Source organism: Cydia amplana, chromosome 1 (assembly GCF_948474715.1).
Source record: "Cydia amplana chromosome 1, ilCydAmpl1.1, whole genome shotgun sequence".
NCBI lineage: Eukaryota > Metazoa > Arthropoda > Insecta > Lepidoptera > Tortricidae > Cydia > Cydia amplana.
Genome location: NC_086069.1, coordinates 22820350 through 22841567, shown reverse-complemented (window position 1 = coordinate 22841567; position 21218 = coordinate 22820350). Strand labels below are relative to the sequence as shown.

The 21218-nt window shown below is 37.5% G+C and overlaps 2 protein-coding genes and 1 long non-coding RNA gene across 3 annotated transcripts; 1 reads left to right on the top strand and 2 right to left on the bottom strand.

The window, feature by feature from the left end:
• Positions 1 to 2149: 2149 nt before the first annotated feature.
• On the bottom strand, positions 2150 to 12894 carry LOC134653961 (spermidine synthase). Its single transcript, XM_063509331.1, has 4 exons — positions 12682 to 12894; positions 11882 to 12007; positions 3061 to 3359; positions 2150 to 2411 (listed from the first exon to the last, which is right to left on the bottom strand). The coding sequence occupies exons 1-4, from the start codon at positions 12883 to 12885 to the stop codon at positions 2177 to 2179; spliced, it is 864 nt and encodes a 287-aa protein (XP_063365401.1). The 5' UTR covers positions 12886 to 12894; the 3' UTR covers positions 2150 to 2176.
• Positions 8767 to 11151, bottom strand: LOC134650592 (uncharacterized). Its single transcript, XR_010097053.1, has 2 exons — positions 9946 to 11151; positions 8767 to 9711 (listed from the first exon to the last, which is right to left on the bottom strand). It is a non-coding gene; the product is annotated as an uncharacterized LOC134650592 (long non-coding RNA).
• A 1996-nt stretch (positions 12895 to 14890) lies between the features above and the next one.
• LOC134653949 (ubiquitin-like-conjugating enzyme ATG10) lies at positions 14891 to 20942 on the top strand. The gene is made up of 2 exons (XM_063509322.1): positions 14891 to 15201; positions 20730 to 20942. Exons 1-2 carry the CDS (start codon positions 14909 to 14911, stop codon positions 20929 to 20931), a joined length of 495 nt encoding a protein of 164 aa, XP_063365392.1. The 5' UTR covers positions 14891 to 14908; the 3' UTR covers positions 20932 to 20942.
• The last annotated feature ends 276 nt before the right edge of the window (positions 20943 to 21218 follow it).

The window sequence follows — 21218 nt, the reverse complement described above, 5'->3', positions numbered from 1 at the left end:
ATGTGCTTCTAGATTTGAAGTTCTATATTTGATAGCAATTTATTATTATTACACAGCCATATTTAATGATATTAACGGGTCTATCGCAATTAAATTGTAGGTATTTTAATGTTGTTTAAATGTTTAATCCATATTTCCGATGACATTTTGCTGACAGATCGGTCATCTCCATCTGTGACCACAGCTGGTGTCCCCCAGTTGAAATATCGGATTTAAGGTAAAATAATGAAAATCGCGGTAGACCCGTTAATATAATTAAACATGTGTGCATAAAGAGTTTAAGTTTACGCATAAAAACGCATTTAATGCGAAAATTAAATGTTGACAAACACTTGTTTAACCGCATTTAAAGAGTTATTTATATTCCAATGTTAAATTATTTATAATAATATAGGTAATTTAATTTTTATTATTAATCAGTTTTAAGTATATATAGTGTTCAGATATTTGTGAGTAACTTGGCTTCTCCGATAGGTATATCTGATGGCAACTGTCCCTACATTGTATAATATACCTACATGCTTTTAGGCCCAACATACACTAAATTTTACTTACGTAAGTAGGGAGACAGCTATACTACAGAATGATAGATGAATATCGTTATCTCATTCTAACAAATAGCTTTGTCCCTACTTACGTAAGTAAAATTTACCTATCTACAAGTGTATCTCAGGCTTTAGAATGAGCAACATACAAGGTTGACTCTTAGAGAATGCTTTTGGCATTAAGTCCGCCTTTTGTACAATAAGTTATTCGTTTTTGCAATAAAGTATAAAGAAATACATACACTATATTGCATGTTTCAAGCGCTAATACCACGTTCATATTCTTTCTTTTCGGTTCTATTTTTAGTTCTAATACACTTAGCATATTTATTTAAGTACCTAAGACCTATGAATGCATAGCCTATGCCTAGACATGTTTGACGGAAAATAAACATACGCAATAAAAAACATAATTTATTGTCATCGATTTAACGTTTACATAAATGTTTTATAAATATACAAAATTTATGTATAAAAATATCGTATTACATATACTTATAGATTGTGAGCAAATTTCCTCAGTGTAAATGCATTTTTTCCTTACTTTCACTACAATATTGTAAATGACCGAGCAAAAACTCAAAAATGCGCGTTTCCCAGAGATAAGACCTAGCTAGATCGATTTTTCGCACCCGAAAACCCCCATATGACATATTTCGAAATCGTTAGAGCCGTTTCCGAGATCCCGGAAATATTTAAACTACCTACAATAATTGTTCGTTTTAAGGTATAAATGTATTATAACTATATAAGTATGTTTGGTAATATATAACATGGAATGTGAGAAAAGCTTCAGACGCGTCCTCGTAAATATCAAATGTACAAATATACAGGTATGGTCTTATAACATTCAGTCTTACATTATAACCTGTTAAAATATATTCGTATTAGTACCTTTATATTTCAAAGATATGGAACAATTTGGAACATTTGTATAAAAATATAAATTTTTAGATTACTATAAAAAATAAGTGCTCCATGAACAAAGTTTTGTACGGAGCACGACGACACATTTAGAAGACACATTACATTTGAATGTCTTAACAAATAAGTATAAATTAACAATTAGCCAACAGTGAAAACATCTAAAAACAACAACATAATGAAATACCTTTCCTTATTGCATTCACTATACTTAATACATAGTTAGGTATAAAATCTAGGGTATTTCACATCTTGATTTTGTTCTAATAAAACTGTTCTGCTCGAGAGAAAATACTAAATTTGTTTTTTCATACTTTAAGAGTTAGAGTGCTACTTATAAAATTTTTACTTCCCACAGCAGCACACGCTACAAAAGCATAGTCTTTAGTTTTCAAGCTGAACTAGTTTAGGATTTCATTGCCTATTTATTGTATTAGAAACCACAAACCGGAGGCGCAAAAAATGGTTTAGAACGGTTTCTAAACCTTTGTCTGTACGTAATAGGTACTACAGAATCTCTAATCTGAAAATCTCAAGCTTGAAAACTAAAGACTACGCACATGACTTAAAATTAACTTTGAGCATGCGATGAGGTGGATATTTCGCATTAAGAGCACTTCATTGCCATATTTCACTCGAAACTAAGTAAAAAATGATAAAAAATGAAAATGTTATACCGTTAACTAGACCCGTTCCGGGTTAAGTACCTATGCGAGCTGATATTTAACAAACGTCGGCAGCACGAACGCAGCCTTGTGCACCTCCGAGTTGTAGTACCTCAGTTTCATGGCGGCTTCCTCGTCTTTAGTAAAGGTAATGGTGGGAGCGTCGAAGCGCGCGTTGGGGGTGAGAGAGCCGATCACGAACCCGATCTGGCCGGACGGGTAGGTCGGTACTGACGCGTAGGCGTAGGCCGCTGAGGGGAACTGTTTTCTGCAATGGCTGTGAAAAAGTATGTGTTAAACCAAGTTAAACATAGGTTTTACAAACAGTACAATTTTGTCTTTAACTGCTTAATCCAAGGCCTTCGGGATTTGTGCGCTTTAAAAAAATACCAAGTATATAGCTGGTCAAGCAAATCTTGACAGTAAAAAAAAGGCGCGAAATTCAAATTTTCTACGGGACGATATCCCTTCGCGCCTACATTTTTCATATTTGCCGCCTGTTTCTACTGACAAGATCTGCTTGACCAGCTATAGTTTGGCAAGAGTCACTTTTTACTGGAGTTTAGGTGGAGAAAATCATACTTCTTTTTCTTACACTTTTAGCATAGTTTGTCAAAAGACTGTCTCATTTCAAACATAGATATCTAGAGAGAATCATACTATCTTTGTCTTACACTAGTACTAGCACCCAAAAGAAAAGGATGAATATAGTTTTTTTTTTTGTTCTTATTTATTGACAAATTGGTTTGACCAATTATTTAAACACAAAAAAGGTACGAGGATAGTTTTTTTATCTTACTTCCACGGATAAAATTTGTTAGTCGGACTTTATGTACCAATTTGAACCAGGTAAATATACAAAAGAATGCCATTATTATTAAACACCGTGATCTTAATACAAAGCTCGTAGAAAGAAGTAAACATACCTCAGCGTACTCGTGACAAGGTGCAAATCATTCCAAATAGTTCCCGCCTGCGAGCACACGATACCGTCCTCCCTCAACGCGCTCTTCATCAAGCCGAAGTAATTCTCCTGGAACAGGCTGACGGCCGGGCCGACGGGGTCGCTGCTGTCGGTGATGATCACGTCGAACTCCGCGCTGTGCTGCTTCATGAACTCGAAGCCATCGCCGACGTGCAGCGTCAGCTTCGGACTGTCGAAGCCCACGGCCATGAAGGGGAGGTGTTTCTTTGATACCTCTATTACTTTTGCGTCGATTTCCACCTGGAAATCATTTTTACTTACAATATACGAGGGGTATTCAAAATATTCTCGGTATGAGAATGAAAACAAACAAGTACGAAAAGTTTGATATTTTTATTTTTCAATATACTCCCCCCCTATGTTCATACACTTAAAAGATCGATCAATTATTTTTTTTAATCCCTCGTAAAAATATTTTTTATCTTTCGTGTAAAAATGCTCCTCCACTGCCGCCTTCAATGCTTCATCGTCAGAAAATTTATTTCCACGCAGATCCTTTTTAAGATTGGGGAGCAAAAAGAAGTCGCTGGGGGCTAAGTCCGGACTATACGGTGGGTGAGTAACAGTTTTAAACCCACGTTCAACAATAGCTGCCTTGGCAATATGAGCAGTATGGACGGGGGCGTTGTCATGCAGAAGCAGAATACCTTTGGTTAACTTTCCTCGCCTCTTTTCTTTAATTACATCCTTTAATTGACGTAGAATGTTAGCGTAGTACTGTCCTGTGATATTTACACCTTTTTCTTTATAATCGATTAGTAATACTCCTTCACAATCCCAAAATATCGTGGCCATGACCTTGCCAGCTGAAGGGATGACCTTCAACTTCTTGGGATGAGCTGAACCCTTAATGTGCCACTGCATGGACTCTTGTTTACTCTCTGGGTCATAATGATGAACCCAGGTTTCATCTCCAGTAACTATTCTTTGCAGCACCTCATCAGGATTTTCACCGCACAGGTCAATAAAATCGGAACAACAAGCTACACGCATGTCTTTTTGAAGCCGAGTCAGCATTCGCGGAACCCATCTTGCACTTACTTTTGACATATTAAGATGGTCATGTATAATATCATGTACGGTACCAATAGAGAGATTGGTTACTTGTGCTATAGATTTTACCTTCACTCGACCATCTTCCAATATAAGTTTTTCCACTTTATCAATATTTTCTTGTGAAGTAGCTACTACAGGCCGGCCAGGTCTAGGGTCATCTTCAATACTCTCCCTTCCGCGTTTAAACTCGCTTGACCACTTTTGAATGGTAGATAAAGAAGGAGCAGACTCACGGTAAACACAATCCATTTCCTCTTTTATGGTTTTTTGATTTTTACCCTGTTTTGTCAAGAATTTTATCACGCATCGATGTTCTAATTTAGTTAACATTGTCAATTCGCACAGGATGTTCATGTTTGTTCAGCAATTGCAGAAAAACAAAAGACTATCTCGGTTCGAATTATACTTTTTTTTTAATGTCAATGAATAAACCTTAGCGGCCAGTAACGAAAGAAATTTTAGAAGAGGTCGTAAGATATCAATACCGAGAATATTTTGAACGCCCCTCGTAGTTGGTTTCTGGCTATGCGCAGGTTGTTTTATCAGCTACGGAATTAACTTACTGTTGGTAGGCCGTATTCAGTCGCAATAAGGTTCATGTTTAGTAATTCTGTGTTAACGATGGTATTGCATTACCAATAATAGAAAAATATCAACACAAATATTTTCGGACAAAAAAATCATTTATGTCAGTTTTTTAGCCCATAAAACACTGAGACAAATCACACAATACATAATACAAGTACTTAAACGACGGCAAAGCTTAACGCAGATGGCGCTGAAATCGTTTAAAAAAACGTATATTGAGAGGAGCTGAAGACATATACTTAACCTACTTACCTTTTTCTTTCGGGCGACAGTGATTAAGTAAGGAAATGTTCATACACGTTTTAACTAGACCAAGTATGAATTACTTACATGTGGCTTTCCATGTGCAATAAGGAGAAGGGTCCTTCTGCTTCATGTGCAATAAGGATCTTTCTATCGGAATTTCTGTTAGAATTTAAGATAAAAAGGACCTTATGACACTTGAAGCATAAGGTCCCTTCTATGTGGAAAGTCACATATGTATACCATACCTAGGTATTATCTGGTTGACCGCCGTTATCGTTGCCATCGTTGGTCGTCTAATAATTGCGTGTCTCACGTAAAAAAAATCTTCAAACTTACCACTAATATATATATGTGACGTTCCACGGAAAAAGTTACCTTATGGCGGCAGGCCTTATGGTGGGATGTCACATATAGTACCAGGAATTGTAAATACTAACTATCCTACTAGCTGAATCGAGAATCCGTCATTTCAAAGTTAGCATAGTCAATAAGTTGTCTGTATAAAACATACCCATAAATAAAACAACTTTCCTTGTTTACTAATCAGGTGGTGGTATATTTAAATATAATAGGCGTTTAGATGGAGGGTAACGAGAAGGAGAAGCCTCCAGACGAGGCTGATGATAATGACATGAACTGGGAGACAGTCTCACGTAAACGTAACTTGGATTTGTCACCGACCAAGCTGGAGCCTTCTCCTAAAAAAATAGTAATCGACCCGTCAGAGGCCGGCAAGCAGTCGGGTAATACAATTAATACAGTTGAGCCTAATAACAGTAATGTGGTTGACTTAAACAAAAATAATCCAGCCCAGACAAGTCAAATTAATACGGTTGATTCAAACAAAAATAATTCAGACGAGTTCAACCCACACTTATACAAACACCCCAGTCTAGACAGCAAATACCGAGAGTACAATGCCGAAGATGATGGACCATTTATAGTTCATGTCTCCAGAGAGTCTGCGCCATCTTCCAATGCTTCTCTAAAACCCATCAATGTAGGCCTTCTGCTTACTCAAGCAAATGTTAATAATATCCAGAAAGAAGGTGGTATTAAATCAGTAGGTCGCAACAGAGTAGCAGTAACTTTCTCCACAGCAGCTGATGCAAATAGCTTCCTAAAACACCCGTTACTAGACAAACATAAGTTTATAGCTGATATTCCCTCATACCATGTGTCGCGTATGGGAGTTGTGCGAGGAGTTCCTTCGGATTGGTCTATGGAGGAATTAGTCAACGGCACAAACCTCAAAGAAGGTAGAGGAAAAATCCTTAAGGCCCGACGACTGCAACGAAAGGTGACAAAGGATGATGGCTCCCCATCCTGGGTACCAACCCAGTCGGTGGTGGTTACTTTTGAAGGGCAATCCTTACCATCAAAAATCTTCGCCTACTACACCTCACTAGTTGTAGAAGTATATCAACTGCCAATTATTCAATGCAGGAAGTGCCTTAGGTTCGGACATATTCAAACACAGTGCCGGTCTGATGCCAGATGTTATAAGTGTGCACAAAAACACCCCGGTGATGGATGCAATGTAGCTCCAGAACATGTGACATGTATATTTTGTTCAGGCAGACACTTTGCTACAGAAAAAGTATGCAATGAATATGGTCGGCAAAAGGCCATTAAACTTGCCATGTCTGAACAGAACATCTCATACGCAGAAGCAGCGGCACAGTTCTCAGCAGTTCGCAGGCCATATTCAGATGTAGCAAGAGTCATGTTTGAACCGGTTACAGACTCTTCACAATCTTCCCAGTCCCCAGGCCACCCTAATACTTTCATGCCAACCCCTCCGCCCACCACATCATATCGTAAGACCGTATACCTACCGAGCGCCCCGGACGCGGGTCTCTCTCTCCCCGGGTTATGATAGAGAGGCTCACAAGAATATTGTCCGAACTCCCCCACCTCAACATCCTAATGGCCATGCTCTGAATGATTCTTCTTCCTACAATAGAATCACTCCCAATGAAGACCTAATGGAGCTCTGTATAAAACTCTTAACAAACATAATCGCTAAGTGGAGCGATTGCCTACCGAACGACGTTGCGCCCCTAATGATCACACTCGCGGAAAGACTTACATTTCATAACGGCCCCCCCGGTCACATTTCTACAATGGAATAGTCGAAGCATTATTCCAAAAAAACCTGACCTTATTCAGCTCATCAACAATCACGGTGTGACTGTTGCGGCCATTTCGGAGACGTGGTTACGCCCCGGAGCCTTTTTCAGAGTGCCGGGCTTCTCATGTCTCCGGGAAGATCGTAATGATGGACGCGCCGGATGTGCGTTGTTGATCAAACACGGTTACCCTTTCTCCCAAATTTCTATCCCCCCTCATTCGGATGGGATTAATGCCGTAGCTGCCAAGGTTATGGGCATTAATTTCATCTCTGTATATATTCCCCATACTGAAGTAGTTGATATAAATGAATTAAATTCTATTCTCAAATCGGCTCCACCTCCTCTTATAATTTTAGGGGACTTTAATTGTCACAATATGTCATGGGGGTCATACCATTCGGATGCGTTTTCATCTGCCCTGTTGGATTTATTCGATGAAATCAATGTAGGAGTTATTAATGACGGTACTCCCACGCATCGGGTATACCCAGGTCAGAACCCCCAGTCAGTTCTCGATCTATCTGTTTGTTCTCCTAGTTTGTCTTCTTTATTATCCTGGAGGGTATTACGCCAGTCGTTTGGCAGTGACCATTTCCCAATTATTATCACGAAGCCTTCTTCTATTCTCCCAACTCCCTCCCCTGAACCTCTTTTAAAACACAAAATTCAATCAGCAGACTGGCCCAATTATGCATTATTTATAGAGGAAAATATGAAAGAATGGGACACGAGCGAAATGGGTCAAGTTGAAAAATATTTAAAATTTACAAATGTGTTAATAGAGTCCGCCGATAAATTTATACCAAAAAAGAAACCTGCTAGACTTAAAATCCCATCTCCCCCGTGGTGGAACGCGGACTGTACGGTAGCCGTTAAGGAAAGAGATGCCGCTGAAAAGGCTTTCAACAATTCCGGAAATTTGGATGACTACATTTCTTTTAAAAAAATCTCGGCACGTACAAAGCGCTTCCTAGCAAAGGCTAAAAAGAGGGGATGGAAGGGATTCTGCGAGAGCTTATCTCCTAGAACCCCTCCATCACTGATATGGCGGAACATAAAGAGGTTCAGGGGTTCATTTCATCCAGAGTCTATGCCCACCACAGATGCTCCTTGGCTGTCAGACTTTGCAGATAGACTTGCCCCGCCAACTGCTCCTGAAGCATCCTGCTTGTTACTTCCCCCGCTGTCAGGCACCTTGAGCTCCCTGGACATGCCTTTCTCATATTCAGAGCTCAGTCTAGTGCTTAGTGGATTGAGAAATACTACACCTGGAGAGGATGGCATACCATACTGTTTCCTGTCTAAGCTAAATTCATATTCACAAGAGTATCTGCTTGGTATTCTAAACCACGCCTTTGACACGGGAGAGATTCCAGTTGACTGGAAGACCCAAGTTATTATCCCAATCCTAAAACCGTCTAAAAACCCAGACGAGTCTAGCTCATATCGCCCGATTGCTCTTTCCGCGACAATGGGAAAGATATTAGAGCATCTGGTTAAAAATAGATTGGAGTGGTTTGTGGAAAACAAAGGTATCCTGGCTGACACGCAGTTTGGCTTCCGAAAGGGCCGTAGTACAATGGACAGTTTAAATATTTTAGCAACTGATATCCGACTTACCCTTTCAAAAAACGAATATCTGCTGGGATGTTTTCTAGATATCTCTGCGGCCTACGACAATGTCCTTCTTCCGGTGCTCAGGGCAAAAATGCTACATCTGAGCATTCCCGCGAAGATTGTACATATTGTCACCAAATTGTTCATGGGTAGGTCAATTAAAATTAGGAATGGTAATTCTTATTACCCTCCTCGAACTTTGTGGCGTGGTCTTCCGCAAGGATCGGTGCTCAGCCCCCTACTTTACAGTATCTACACCTACGACTTGGAGCAATCTGTCCTATCCTTCTGTAATATCTTGCAGTATGCTGATGATCTAGTCTTATACACCTCAGCAAAGTCAATGGACAAAGCCACTGCTAGTCTAAATACAGCTTTGGGTTACCTCAAGGATTGGCTTGATGAACATGGTTTGACCCTATCACCAACAAAAAGTTGTGTAGTGACTTTCAGTCGCAGAAGGATCATGCCTGCCGCAGATGTCCGTTATGGTGGTGTTGTGATTCCAAGTAAAGAGTCAGTAAAATTTCTAGGTGTTATATTAGACCACAAAATGTCTGGCACCTCACACCACAAATATGTACTGGGTAAATGTGAGAAAAATATTAATATTCTGCGAGCGTTGTCAGGTGTCTGGTGGGGCTCCCATCCTTATTGCCAGAAGCTACTATATAATGCCATCATACGCAGCCATATGGACTATGGGTCATTTTTAATGGAACCCTGTAATAAGGATGGCCTAGATAAATTAGACCTTATACAGGCTAAATGTTTAAGGATCATACTAGGTGCTATGCTTCCTTCTCCCAAAAATGGCATGCAGGTGGAAGGTGTTGAACCGCCGTTATCTCTACGCAGACAATACCTCGCCGACAGGTTCTTGATTAAAGCCAGCTCTTATAACAACCACTTGCTGCTTCCACGCTTGCGAGCACTGGCACTGGAGGTCACTGAAAACCGATATTGGACATATAAAGCCTTTCCCAGAATAGTAATTTCTTTTTCAAAATTAATTAATATTCACCCCAGTGTATACCAATCTGGTACTAACCCTTTATTTGAAGTGGCGTTTGAGACCTTAATATACTCACCAAAAGTTATATTAGATATAGGAATTTTCAAAAATGATACAGGGGCAAACAACAAACTCAATAAATTTTTGGAAAAATGGCAAGAATACTTACCGGTTTTTACTGATGCATCTAAGGTGGATCCTACAAGATGCGTGGGAGCAGCGGTGTGGATTCCTCGGTACAATATTGCCCTCCCATTTAAATGTCCTCCTCAAGCATCCATTTTCACCGGTGAGGCAGTTGCTATTCTTGAGGCGGTAAAATATGCAGACACACATAACATTAAAAAAACAATTATCTTCTCTGACAGCAGGAGTTGCCTGCAGGCAATTGTAGGCAATCAATTCAAATTTAAAGCAAAATTTCCATTGATCCTTGAAATTAAGGCTGTGCTACGTAGGTGTGAACTGAGGGGCCTACATATTGTTCTCGGATGGGTTCCAAGCCACTGTGGTATTAGAGGTAATGAGATGGCTGATATATGGGCAAAACAGGCGATTGAGATTGGATCAATAAAACAGGAAATTTACAGTACTGACCTGTTGAGTTGTGCACTATCTGATATGTTTGATTCATGGCAGGAACAATGGGATACCTCTAGATTAGAGACCGGTAAACATTATGGCTGTATACAACCTCGAATTACTCGAAAACCGTGGTTCTATCGATTCCGTACTTCTCCGAAATGGGTAATATCCACCATTTGTCGCTTACGCTTAGGCAAAGTATGTACCCCGTTATTTCTGGCTATGATTGGTGTCCGTGCGAATTCAATGTGTGAATGTGGGTTGGATGAGGGCAACTTGGACCACATCTTCTTTGCTTGTTCAAAATGTAGCTACTCGCTGTACGATGTATTACCCGAAAATGTTCCACGACCTATATGCTTTAGCTCGCTACTTTGTCACATGGATACTAAGCTAACTTCTATCCTAATTAAATATTTACAAACGAATAACATTAAACTCTAAATAACGTCTTATCTTTTCTAATTTAACTCGTTTAATTCATGTCAATTTATACTCTATATCTTTATCTATATTATATATATAAAGTATTCTTCTCTTCCACTTCCTTCATGTTGGCACTACTAACGTTCTGTCACCCGCTTCCCGCTTTTTTGCTAATTTTTGTATTCGTCATGTGTTTGTCTGTGATGTTCATAACAATTATTTGTTTTTAGGGTTTCCCAACTACATCCTTCCAAAAATACAAAATTATTATACCGAACATTCTCCTCACGTGTGAAAGTCAACACCGACATTGGCAAATTCACCCTGGGCAAAATTGCAGGGAGTAAGCCAGGAGAAAAAAAAAAAAAAAAAAAAAAAAAAAAAAAAAGTTGTCTGTATAGGTACATCCTGTTGCCGGGTCAGCCTGGGGTACTGATAACAAAGATAACCACCCGACCTTCCCAATACCAAGTTCAGATAACAACACATTTAACTCTCTATCAGTCTAAGCAAACTAATACTTTATCTATGCTTTACTACTTACTAACGATGTTGGTATCGTCACTATTTCAAATCCTTATCTAAATGACTATGCTACTAATATTTAAAATAATTTTGGTTAGTAGGTGTGTTGCGGGTTAATATGCAGTTATTGAAATAACTAATGAGATTATAAACAAGCCTCATAGTACCTATTAACAATAAGCATCATTACTAAACAATGTTTCTTTTATTATTCAAATACGAATAAATAAAATAATGATTGCCATCTTATGTTGTTTCAATTTAAGGCCCTATCATTAAATACAAATGGGTATTATTTGTATGTGATAAAGTAAATTAGTTATTGTAATAGTGTCTAATGTCTATCACTCTTTTCATTATTAGAGTTATGATGTTGTATGGAATTATCATATCAATTTTTAACACACATCAACTTCACTTGTAACAAACAACAATGTAATCAAATCTAGCATGTTCATTTAAACTAGCCATATCATTTTGAAACCATGTAATAATATACTGATGAAAATACAATAATCAAGTACCAAATACTGTCAGCATGCTTTTTTAATGTTTTATATAAAGCTTACCTGAACAATTTGTTTCACCTTGGGATGCTTGGCAACTTCTCTGGCTACTCCGCCATCACCTCCACCCACAATTAGTACTTTTTCAGGATTTTTGTGGCAACATAAAGGCAAGAATGATATCATCTCCTACAAAAAACAACTTATAAATCATCATCATCTTCCTCGCGTTGTCCCGGCATTTTTGCCACGGCTCATGGGAGCCTGGGGTCCGCTTGGCAACTAATCCCAGTAATTGGCGTGGGCACTAGTTTTTACGAAAGCGACTGCCATCTGACCTTCCAACCCAGAGGGTAAACTAGGCCCGTATTGGGATTAGTCCGGTTTCCTCACAATGTTTTCCTTCACCAAAAAGCGACTGGTAAATATCGAATGATATTTCGTACATAAGTTCCGAAAAACTCATTGGTACGAGCCGGGGTTCGAACCCGCGACCTCCTGATTGCAAGTCGCACGCTCTTACCGCTAGGCCACCAGCACTTTTTTTTTTACTTATTAAATCACATATAATATTATTTACACACAGTTTAACAAAATTAGGACTGAAAGTCATTTTAACAAACTCATAACTGTATCATTGATAGTGTTCATAATATATTATAAAAGTCTCATATTCTTAATACATACATATAGGGTGACTGCTATAGTTACTAATAATGCAAATAAAATAAGTTTCCAACCACAATGTTTGTTTGTGAACTGTAACATAACATGCAGTGCTTTAGTTACACTAAATCCTGTTTTTTAAATTTAATTAAAATTTTATTTAAATAGTTAACTGAAATTAACCCAGTAAAACTGACCTGATAAGAAAATTCGTCTTTTTCAGTACACTGTATGATCCCATCCAGTACCAAAACTTTGCCTAAACTTGTAGTATCAAAAACCTGAACATGTTGGTATTCAGATTTCTCATCACAAAGCACCTCCTTCACTTCGAACGAAAACGTGCCTCCAGGCCATAATTCGCATGCCTCAGTAAACCAGTTCTTTTTAAGAGAGTCCATTTGGAGAAATTGTCTCTGGAAATAACAAAAATGAAAACTTCAAAACCCAAAATATTAAATAAAAATACTGAATTCTTATTAGAATTAAATATATTTTAAAATTAAACATAATTTATTGCAGGGTTGTAGACAAAATGTACCAAGACTAATTAATTATTTAAAAAAATGATGACTTACTTTCTGATCTGATGCACGAACAATATCAGAGCACAGAAATGAATATAATGAACAAAATGAATATTATGTTTAATAACTCTTGAAGCGTCAGAATGCGTTGAAACTTCACCGCAAGTTTAATCAGACTACGAGCAACTTAGTGAACTTGTATGGATGATCGTGCGCATCCGATTCCGATCTACTATAGTTTGACATTGACCACAGACCAACATTGACAGCATATTGACAGTATCAGTGACACTGACAACTTGACAAACATGTGTCAGCTGCATTTAAGACACAATTAAAACCTTAAACGCAGATATAGTCCGTCAACCAAATCTTGTCAGTAGCAATGTAAAGCAAACTAAAGTAGGGCAACACTCAAAGAGCAGTATTGCGCTAAGAAAAGCAGCAATGTACATCGAACCAAAATATTTTTTTTTCCGCTGAGCGCGCCCTGCGTACGTCAATTCAAATTGTCACTCGCGGTTTATTGAAAAAATTTGAAACATGGACGGACAATTTAAAAGCGATGTTAAAACAATGTTAATCAAAATGATGAACAAATTTGAAGATATCAAAAAACAACGCCCTATCTTAGTGCTTATATTCTCTTTGTTCCCTATCTATGTCTTCTAAAGTTTACTAAAATAAAATCATATCAAAATGCAGATAATTAGATAGTGCATATATTTGTTATTTACAATATAATATGCCACTTGTTAATGAAAATTAGTGTACTCTTCTGGATGAATATGACATACCTGTGTAATTTTTTTGATTGGTATATATTGTACAATAGGATTACATATTAAAAATAAAACAACTGATATTTGGGTGTTTATTTAATTGAAAGGTAAATAAGATAAGGGTCACTTTAGCTTACACTATAATTCAGGTCATTAATTGAAAAAATATAATGAAGTTACCAATGTTACCGGGTCACTTCAACCAAGCATAATACTCTGTAGTATTCTATTGCATCTTTGTAAATAGTCACAACTGATCGCTGAAAATATTAGACATGTGGGCCTATGGACGGTTTCCAGGACACAATTTATGGTCTTGTTGGATAGATTTAGGCATACGTTTTAATTTTATTTATGCCTTTTAACCCTAAAACAAAAAAACTGAACATAATCTTAAAAGTTCGAAAGAGTTCTTCCAGTATGTACTTGTCATAACCTCAATTTTTAGTAATGTTTACCATCAACGAGCATGATTGTACATTATAGGCCCCTTAGCTTTGCTTATTCTTATTTAATGTATTGGTATTTAATGGTGACAGCAGAAATATCTCTTGAAACAGAAACGATTCAGAATGAAAACCAAATGAAAACAAATAAGGTGACGGCTGTCATTCACGGTCCACATTCCACAGATAAAACACAGATGACACGCATTTTGGAATTATTCGAACACAGTGTTGCTAACCCGCGATTTTTCAAATTTGCCGCCTTTTACTACTGACAAGATTTGGTTGACGGACTTTAAATAGATAGATGCGCTGTTATATTTTTTAACAATTTTGTACGCAATGTCGTGGCCAGCGCGTGACACACTACCGGCTACCGCAACGCGACTTTGGTGCGCCGCACTCATAAGTGAGAGTGAGATTTCCCGTTCTCGCTCTCACTTATGGATGCGGTGCACCGTGACCTTGGTGCGGTAGTGTGTTACGGCTATTCCTATAAATAAACACAGACCCTCACAGACCAGACCTATAATTCGTTGTCTCAAACGTTTCCAACATGTCAGTAATTTTTATGTCAAGTATAAATAAAGCTTTTTGTTGTTTTGATTATTATAAAATATATAAAATTATAATTTGTTGAAACTAATTGCTTTCATTGTTTTGTACAGTATGAGCGCAATATCTTACGAAGACTTTTTCAATGCTGCTGAACAGTTTTTAAAGATTTCTCAAAAGATAAACGACGGATGGCAACTGTTGCAACTACAAGAAGATAAAAGTAAGATATACCTCAAGAAAGAGAGCTTTAAAGTTTGTGAAGGAACAGGTGAATCTCTTTTAAAAACTGAATATGTAATATTTTATAACCCTAGTTATGGGGTACCATCATTCAGTTTCAATGTGTGGAACTCAACAGGAGCCCTACTGACTTTGGAGAAAATTAGACAAATGTCTTTTATCAGGTAAAATTAGAATTTGATTTGGCTGGGATGTTTAACCATAGCCATTCACTATCTTTTGGGTTGGTGTATACTTGTATCACTGACCATCCAGCCTCTAGACTCAACTTAGGCCAATTCTTTCATGAAACCGATGCTGCCAAAAATACAGGGGTGCGGGGGACGAGGTGAGCGAGTCCCGTGCCGTGATTGGTCCGTTCAAACACACGTGGGCGTCAGACAGAAATATCTGCCGGGCGCTAGTGATGTGACACGTTGAATAATAACATTGTCAATCACGGTCAATAATGTAATAACAGTAATAATATGCAAGCATGTTTTGAATGCTATGTTGATTCGTTCGTTCGAAAACATTAACCCATAACGTTGTGGTTTCGTTTGCAGGTGTATCTGCTTTATATAATTAATTTAAAAATAAACTATTGGTAAAAAGGCGTCTTATGGGATTTAGAGAAGCGCGAGACGAGACGAGATGCGGATGCGGATATTCGCAACATCCTTGCTTGGAAGCACTTCATTCACGCAGCTCGCCCTTCGGCCTCGCTTTAAATTACTGAGGGTTGCACGCTTGGAAGTCGGGGTGAAGGCTTCGGGCCTTCGGCGGGTCAGCCTTCGGCCTCCCAGCCTGATATTCGCCCTTCGGGTTCGCTTAACCTACTTGGAAATTTTCCTTTGCCCGTGTCCGCCGCCATTTTGAGTGTTAATAAAAAATAATTCACATACTAATCTTGGGCCCCCAAGCTCGCCGCATGCCAAATCTCAACGCGCTCAGACCAACTTGAAAAAAAAAATCATATCATAATCATAATCATAATTCTTTATTGCAACCATGGTATTACAAGGTGTTCTTATGTTAGTTAGTACATTTTGAAACTTTTTAAATGCAATTTGTCTTGTCTCGGGCCCTCTATGGCATTTGGTCGAGCACCCCCCACCTATCTCTCACCTTTGAAGCTTTTCATAAAAAAAAGTGGCCATTTTTACCGCCATATTGGTTTTATTAAAAAAAAATCCATAGGAATACAGCTAGGTGACCCCGAGTTTTCGTGACCAAAATTTTAGCGCGCTGGGAGCATTTTGAAAAATGATCGCTATTTTGAATCCGCCATTTTGAAAAAATAATGGCGGCTTCAAAAACTGTCAGCGTCCCTCTATGACATTTGGTCGAGCATCTCCCACGTATCTGTCACCGTTTAGTGACCAAAAGTCGGATAATCCGGTAGACCAAAAGTCGGATTTTTCTGGAAGTCACCAAACCACCCCCTCTATAAGATAAGATAAGATAAGATAAGATTTCTTTATTGTCAAAGCTGGTACATAGGTCTTATTAATATCAAAAAAGTCCATCAGCTTGCCCATTTCGGGCGTACAATTATAAACTAACCTAGTGCATGCAAAAAACAATAACAATAACATAACATCATAACGATTCATTGTCTATGTACATAAAATATTCATTTAAATTATAGAAACTTGTTAACAGCCATTTCTTGAGCTTGTTTTTGAATCTAATCCCCTCTTGGGCCTTAATATATTCAGGCAAGTGATTAAATATTTTTATACCTGAGACATATGTGCTCTTGCTTAGTATAAAGCTAGACGACCTAACTGTACAAACATCATATTTATATTGCGATCTTATATTATTTTTTGAGTCACTTTTTTTCATAAATATGTCATTTTGTTCCTTAACCAATACACAAATTTCCAAAATATAGATACATGTCAGAGTTAATATTTCATTGTCTTTAAAAACTTCTCTAAGAGATTCCAGATGCCAAAGCTTAAATATTATACGCATGCATCTTTTTTGAAGAATGAATGTCGATTCAACGTTTACCGAATTTCCCCAAAATATTATGCCATATGTCAAGTGAGGATAAACATTTCCATAGTACGCCTTCTTTGCGACATCAGTTGAGGTTATATTGGCCAATATTGATAATGCGTAACATGCGCTAGCTAGTTTTTTATTTATTTTGTCTATGTGATGCTTCCAGTTTACGACCGTATCAAAGTCAAATACCCCAGGAACCCCCTTCTGGGAGAGCAATTATGTCAATTAATCAGTCTGGTTGCGGCTTTATATACAGGGTGGATTTTCTTTTTGGCTCAGTGAGGGCAGCTACCAGATCCCGTACTGCTACGAGAAAACGGTCTTAGGAGACCTTCCCTCCATTTCAAATTAGATCCCATTCCTATTGAGGATCAAAAGCTTGTATGGAAGCAAAAAAAATTCCGGCTATAAAAGCCACAAATCGAGGAAAACTTTTCCCATAATATTTGAATGAAAATGAAAACTTTTATTTTTCACATGCTACTTTTGTATGCCAATCGTTTCCATTCCTATCCAGTATCAATAGTTTCCTAGGGGTCGACTTACGGTAATGTACTAAAAAGCCACAAATTAATAAAAACTTTTTCCATACATTTACTATGGAGAAAATGTGAAATTTTATTCACAATTTTGTATAGGTGAACCAGGATCTATTGAGGGTGCGCCATTTTACGGAAATTTGTTGGTACTAATTTCTAGCAATGGCAACAATTACCCTCTATGATAGTTGTCAATATTGACAATGTAAACATTGCTTTGTCCATGGTATAATAATATACTCCGCCTGGTACTCTCTTCCGAGATTCGCGAATGACCTAACTGTCACTTGCCTACGTCATCATGCTGTTTACAGGTTCTCAAACTTTAAAATGTGGGAGAATTTTAACCAACGGTGAAAATTATTTTAACGGCATTAATTTTAAGTTATTCATGTAGAAACATAGTAGAATAAAACAAATCTATACTGCACTTTTCACTCCTACTCTTACAGTTCCGAATAGAACAGCCAACCATTTTCGTAACAAAACATTAATTACCAAGCTTACGACGTGAAAAGTTTGGAAAACACTGCGACTGCTGACACTGAGCGAGAAGGAAATAACAATTAACACGCGTTCGACAAGGATGACGGTCAGGGACAAAATGGCGGATTGTCAAATGTGACAGCGCTATCCTGTGTTGCCAGTAGTGTAAACAGAATTACCCGAACGTCTGAAATTTCTTTCGTGAATCGGAAGATATTGCTAACGAATAATTAAAAATGACGTGTTATTGTAAAATTTAAGATAAAATACATATAAATGAAAATTATAAAATTATAAAGAAATATTTTAACTTATTAACCATAGATATAATGTACCCATGTAACATGTTATGTTGAAATAAAGTGGCAATGTTTTTGTGACGTAGGTAAGTGACACTCTGGGAAGAGAAGACCATGTTTTATTAGACCATGGCTTTGTCTAGTTTCGTGTGAATTATTATTAGACTGCAATAATCATGCCGAAAGTTTTAGATTTTACAGAGAAAAAAGTTGTAAATAGTCTATATAGTTATTTATTGGAAAAAAAAACGTGCGGGAGAGAAATTTCTTCCATTAGAAAACATAACGAAATTAGCATCTGAATTGACGGGTAAGTTTCAAACTTATGGATAAATGTCACTATAGTCAGGTCGTCACGATTTGGTTGATGTCTTGTAATCATTTGATTTGTGTATTAGGTGTATCGCATGCATCGGTATCACGGATTGCTAGCGAAGGGCGTAAGGGCGTAATTAAACGACCAAACCTAAAAAAAAGGAACCAAAAAAAGAAAATTGACTTTACGCTATTCATTTTATCTAAATCGAGTCAGCCATTTAAGCGTAAAAACCGAAGAAATATCCAAACATCAAACTTCGCACTTATTAAAGTTGTCGGAATAAAACAAAAATCATCTGCCAATTTCCATTGTCCCCACTATACAAATTGTTGCTATATAAAATTCAAAACGAGCGCCCTCTTGACAATACTCCCAAAGTTTTGGTTTACCTATACCTCGCCCATCATTCGTACAGCAATGTCTTCATACAGTATTATGGTTCTTAAATGTAACAGGACAGGACTGATTGGCCAAATATTATGGAAAAATTTCCCTCGATTTGTGGCTTTTCTAGCCGGAAATTTTTTTTTGCTTCCATACAAGCTTTTGATCCTCAATAGGAATGGGATCGATTGGCATAAAAAAAAAAGTTTGTCAAAAATGACCTTTTTCTCGTATCCTGTATGTTTTTTCCAAAATCTGTAAATGCCAATCTTCATTAATTTGAAATCGAGGGAAGGTCTCTTAAGACCGTTTTCTCGTAGCAGTACGGGATCTGGTAGCTGCCCTCACTGAGCCAAAAAGAAAATCCACCCTGTATTCGCGGTATCCTACTATACCCACCCATTAAAAACACCCTGTATAATTCTATTAAGAGTTATTACATGGTTTAAATCAAATATTTATTTGTTATTATGTAAATGAAATGTTATTTAACACAATCTAACTAAATGAAGTTTAAATTATTTGGCCGAATGTTCAAGTATCATTGCCATGTTGGCAGTCGTACACAGAAAAAAAGCAAAAATTAAAAAGTTAAACCGACGCCCACTATTCTCAACAAAAATGGAATCAAAATAATGCATTTTAAATTGCAACCGTGTGTTTTTGTATAAAATTGGTCTTGTGATTAATTTAAATTTGCAATGTTTTTATAATCGCTAAAAGTAATACGAGTACCTATGTAGTGCTGAATTGACAATATCGTTTATGTTCAAGGGAAAATTGGTACCTGACCTTAAGTGTAATTCTCATATTATTTATTTGTTTTATAGTGAATTTTTCGCAAATACCTATGCGATTTGAATTGAATTACCTTGTCAATAGTAAACAATCACATTCTATGGATATGGACATCACTAGTTTGGGCTTAGGAATGTCACGTAATAAAAGACAAGAAAGGATGTATACGGATGCAGCGCGATAGAAAGAGACTTTCTTAAAAGACGTCATCGAGTTTCAAGCGCTGTCAAATTTGATGAGACGCTTAAATTAAAATATTTTTTATCCAAATCTCTAAAAAATCGGCTTACCTGTGAAATGAAATGCCATTTTTTTGTACACCAGAGTTTTTAGTGTTCTTGCCACACAATTTGACACAACAATAATGCATTTTTGATAGCAAAAACTTCTTCGAGCTACCGAAGTTTCTAGACCGAGCCCGGTCCGCCGACTGAAGTAAGCGGTGTAGGCGTGACTCGAAGATGGAGTAACGCTACCGTATGTGTGGCAGAGGGGGTAGCGCGACTATGCTATGTCTAGAGGCTGGATGGTCAGTGACTTGTATAGTATAGGAAAGGGGGCCCTATTTTATTGCACTATGTTGACTCTGTCACAAAAAATTCTCAAACACCTTTAAAAATTTACAATGACTACCCTGCCTATCTCCATGATTGTTGATCTTAGAGAAAAAATTTTTATACGACAATCAAAGTCCCAAGAACAGGGGCCTTATCCTATACTCGCCTTTTTTTGAAGATGAAATGAAATCACAATAAAATTACATTGTAACATAAACTAATAATAAAAGCATCTCTTTTACTAGAAATGCCATGAAATGACCATGTCTAGTTTTCTGTACAGGGTTGTAAGATTCTCCAAAATTGTTTCAGTATCAGTGAAAAGGACTTTTACTCTGTTATAACTCAACAGGAGCACCCAATATTCTTCCGTCCATATTTTATGGTGCATCCTTGCCACACTGAAGAACTGCTCATGGTGTTCAAGAACAAATCAAGGAACATAATTGTGACATTTCTTGGATTAATAACTCCATTGATAAAATTAGATTTGCCAGTAGAATATGGCTTGTGACCGTATTTTTATATCTGATGTTTTATTTTAATTGTTTTAATAAGTAGTTACTATAATTTTTATTTATTGGCAAGGTGCGCAGTCGGTGGAGGGGGAAGTGGCGCTGATCGTCACAAACACAGGTAATCTTATGGAATGTCTGACATTAGTACTAGCGGCAGCCGCTTGAACTAATTTTACTCCATAAGATTTAACGTAGAGAGTCTGCCAAAATGAGGGCAGCACCAGTCGTGCACCTAGCGAATTGCTGTGTGGATGGGTAAGAATTAAAAGGAACACATAGATAG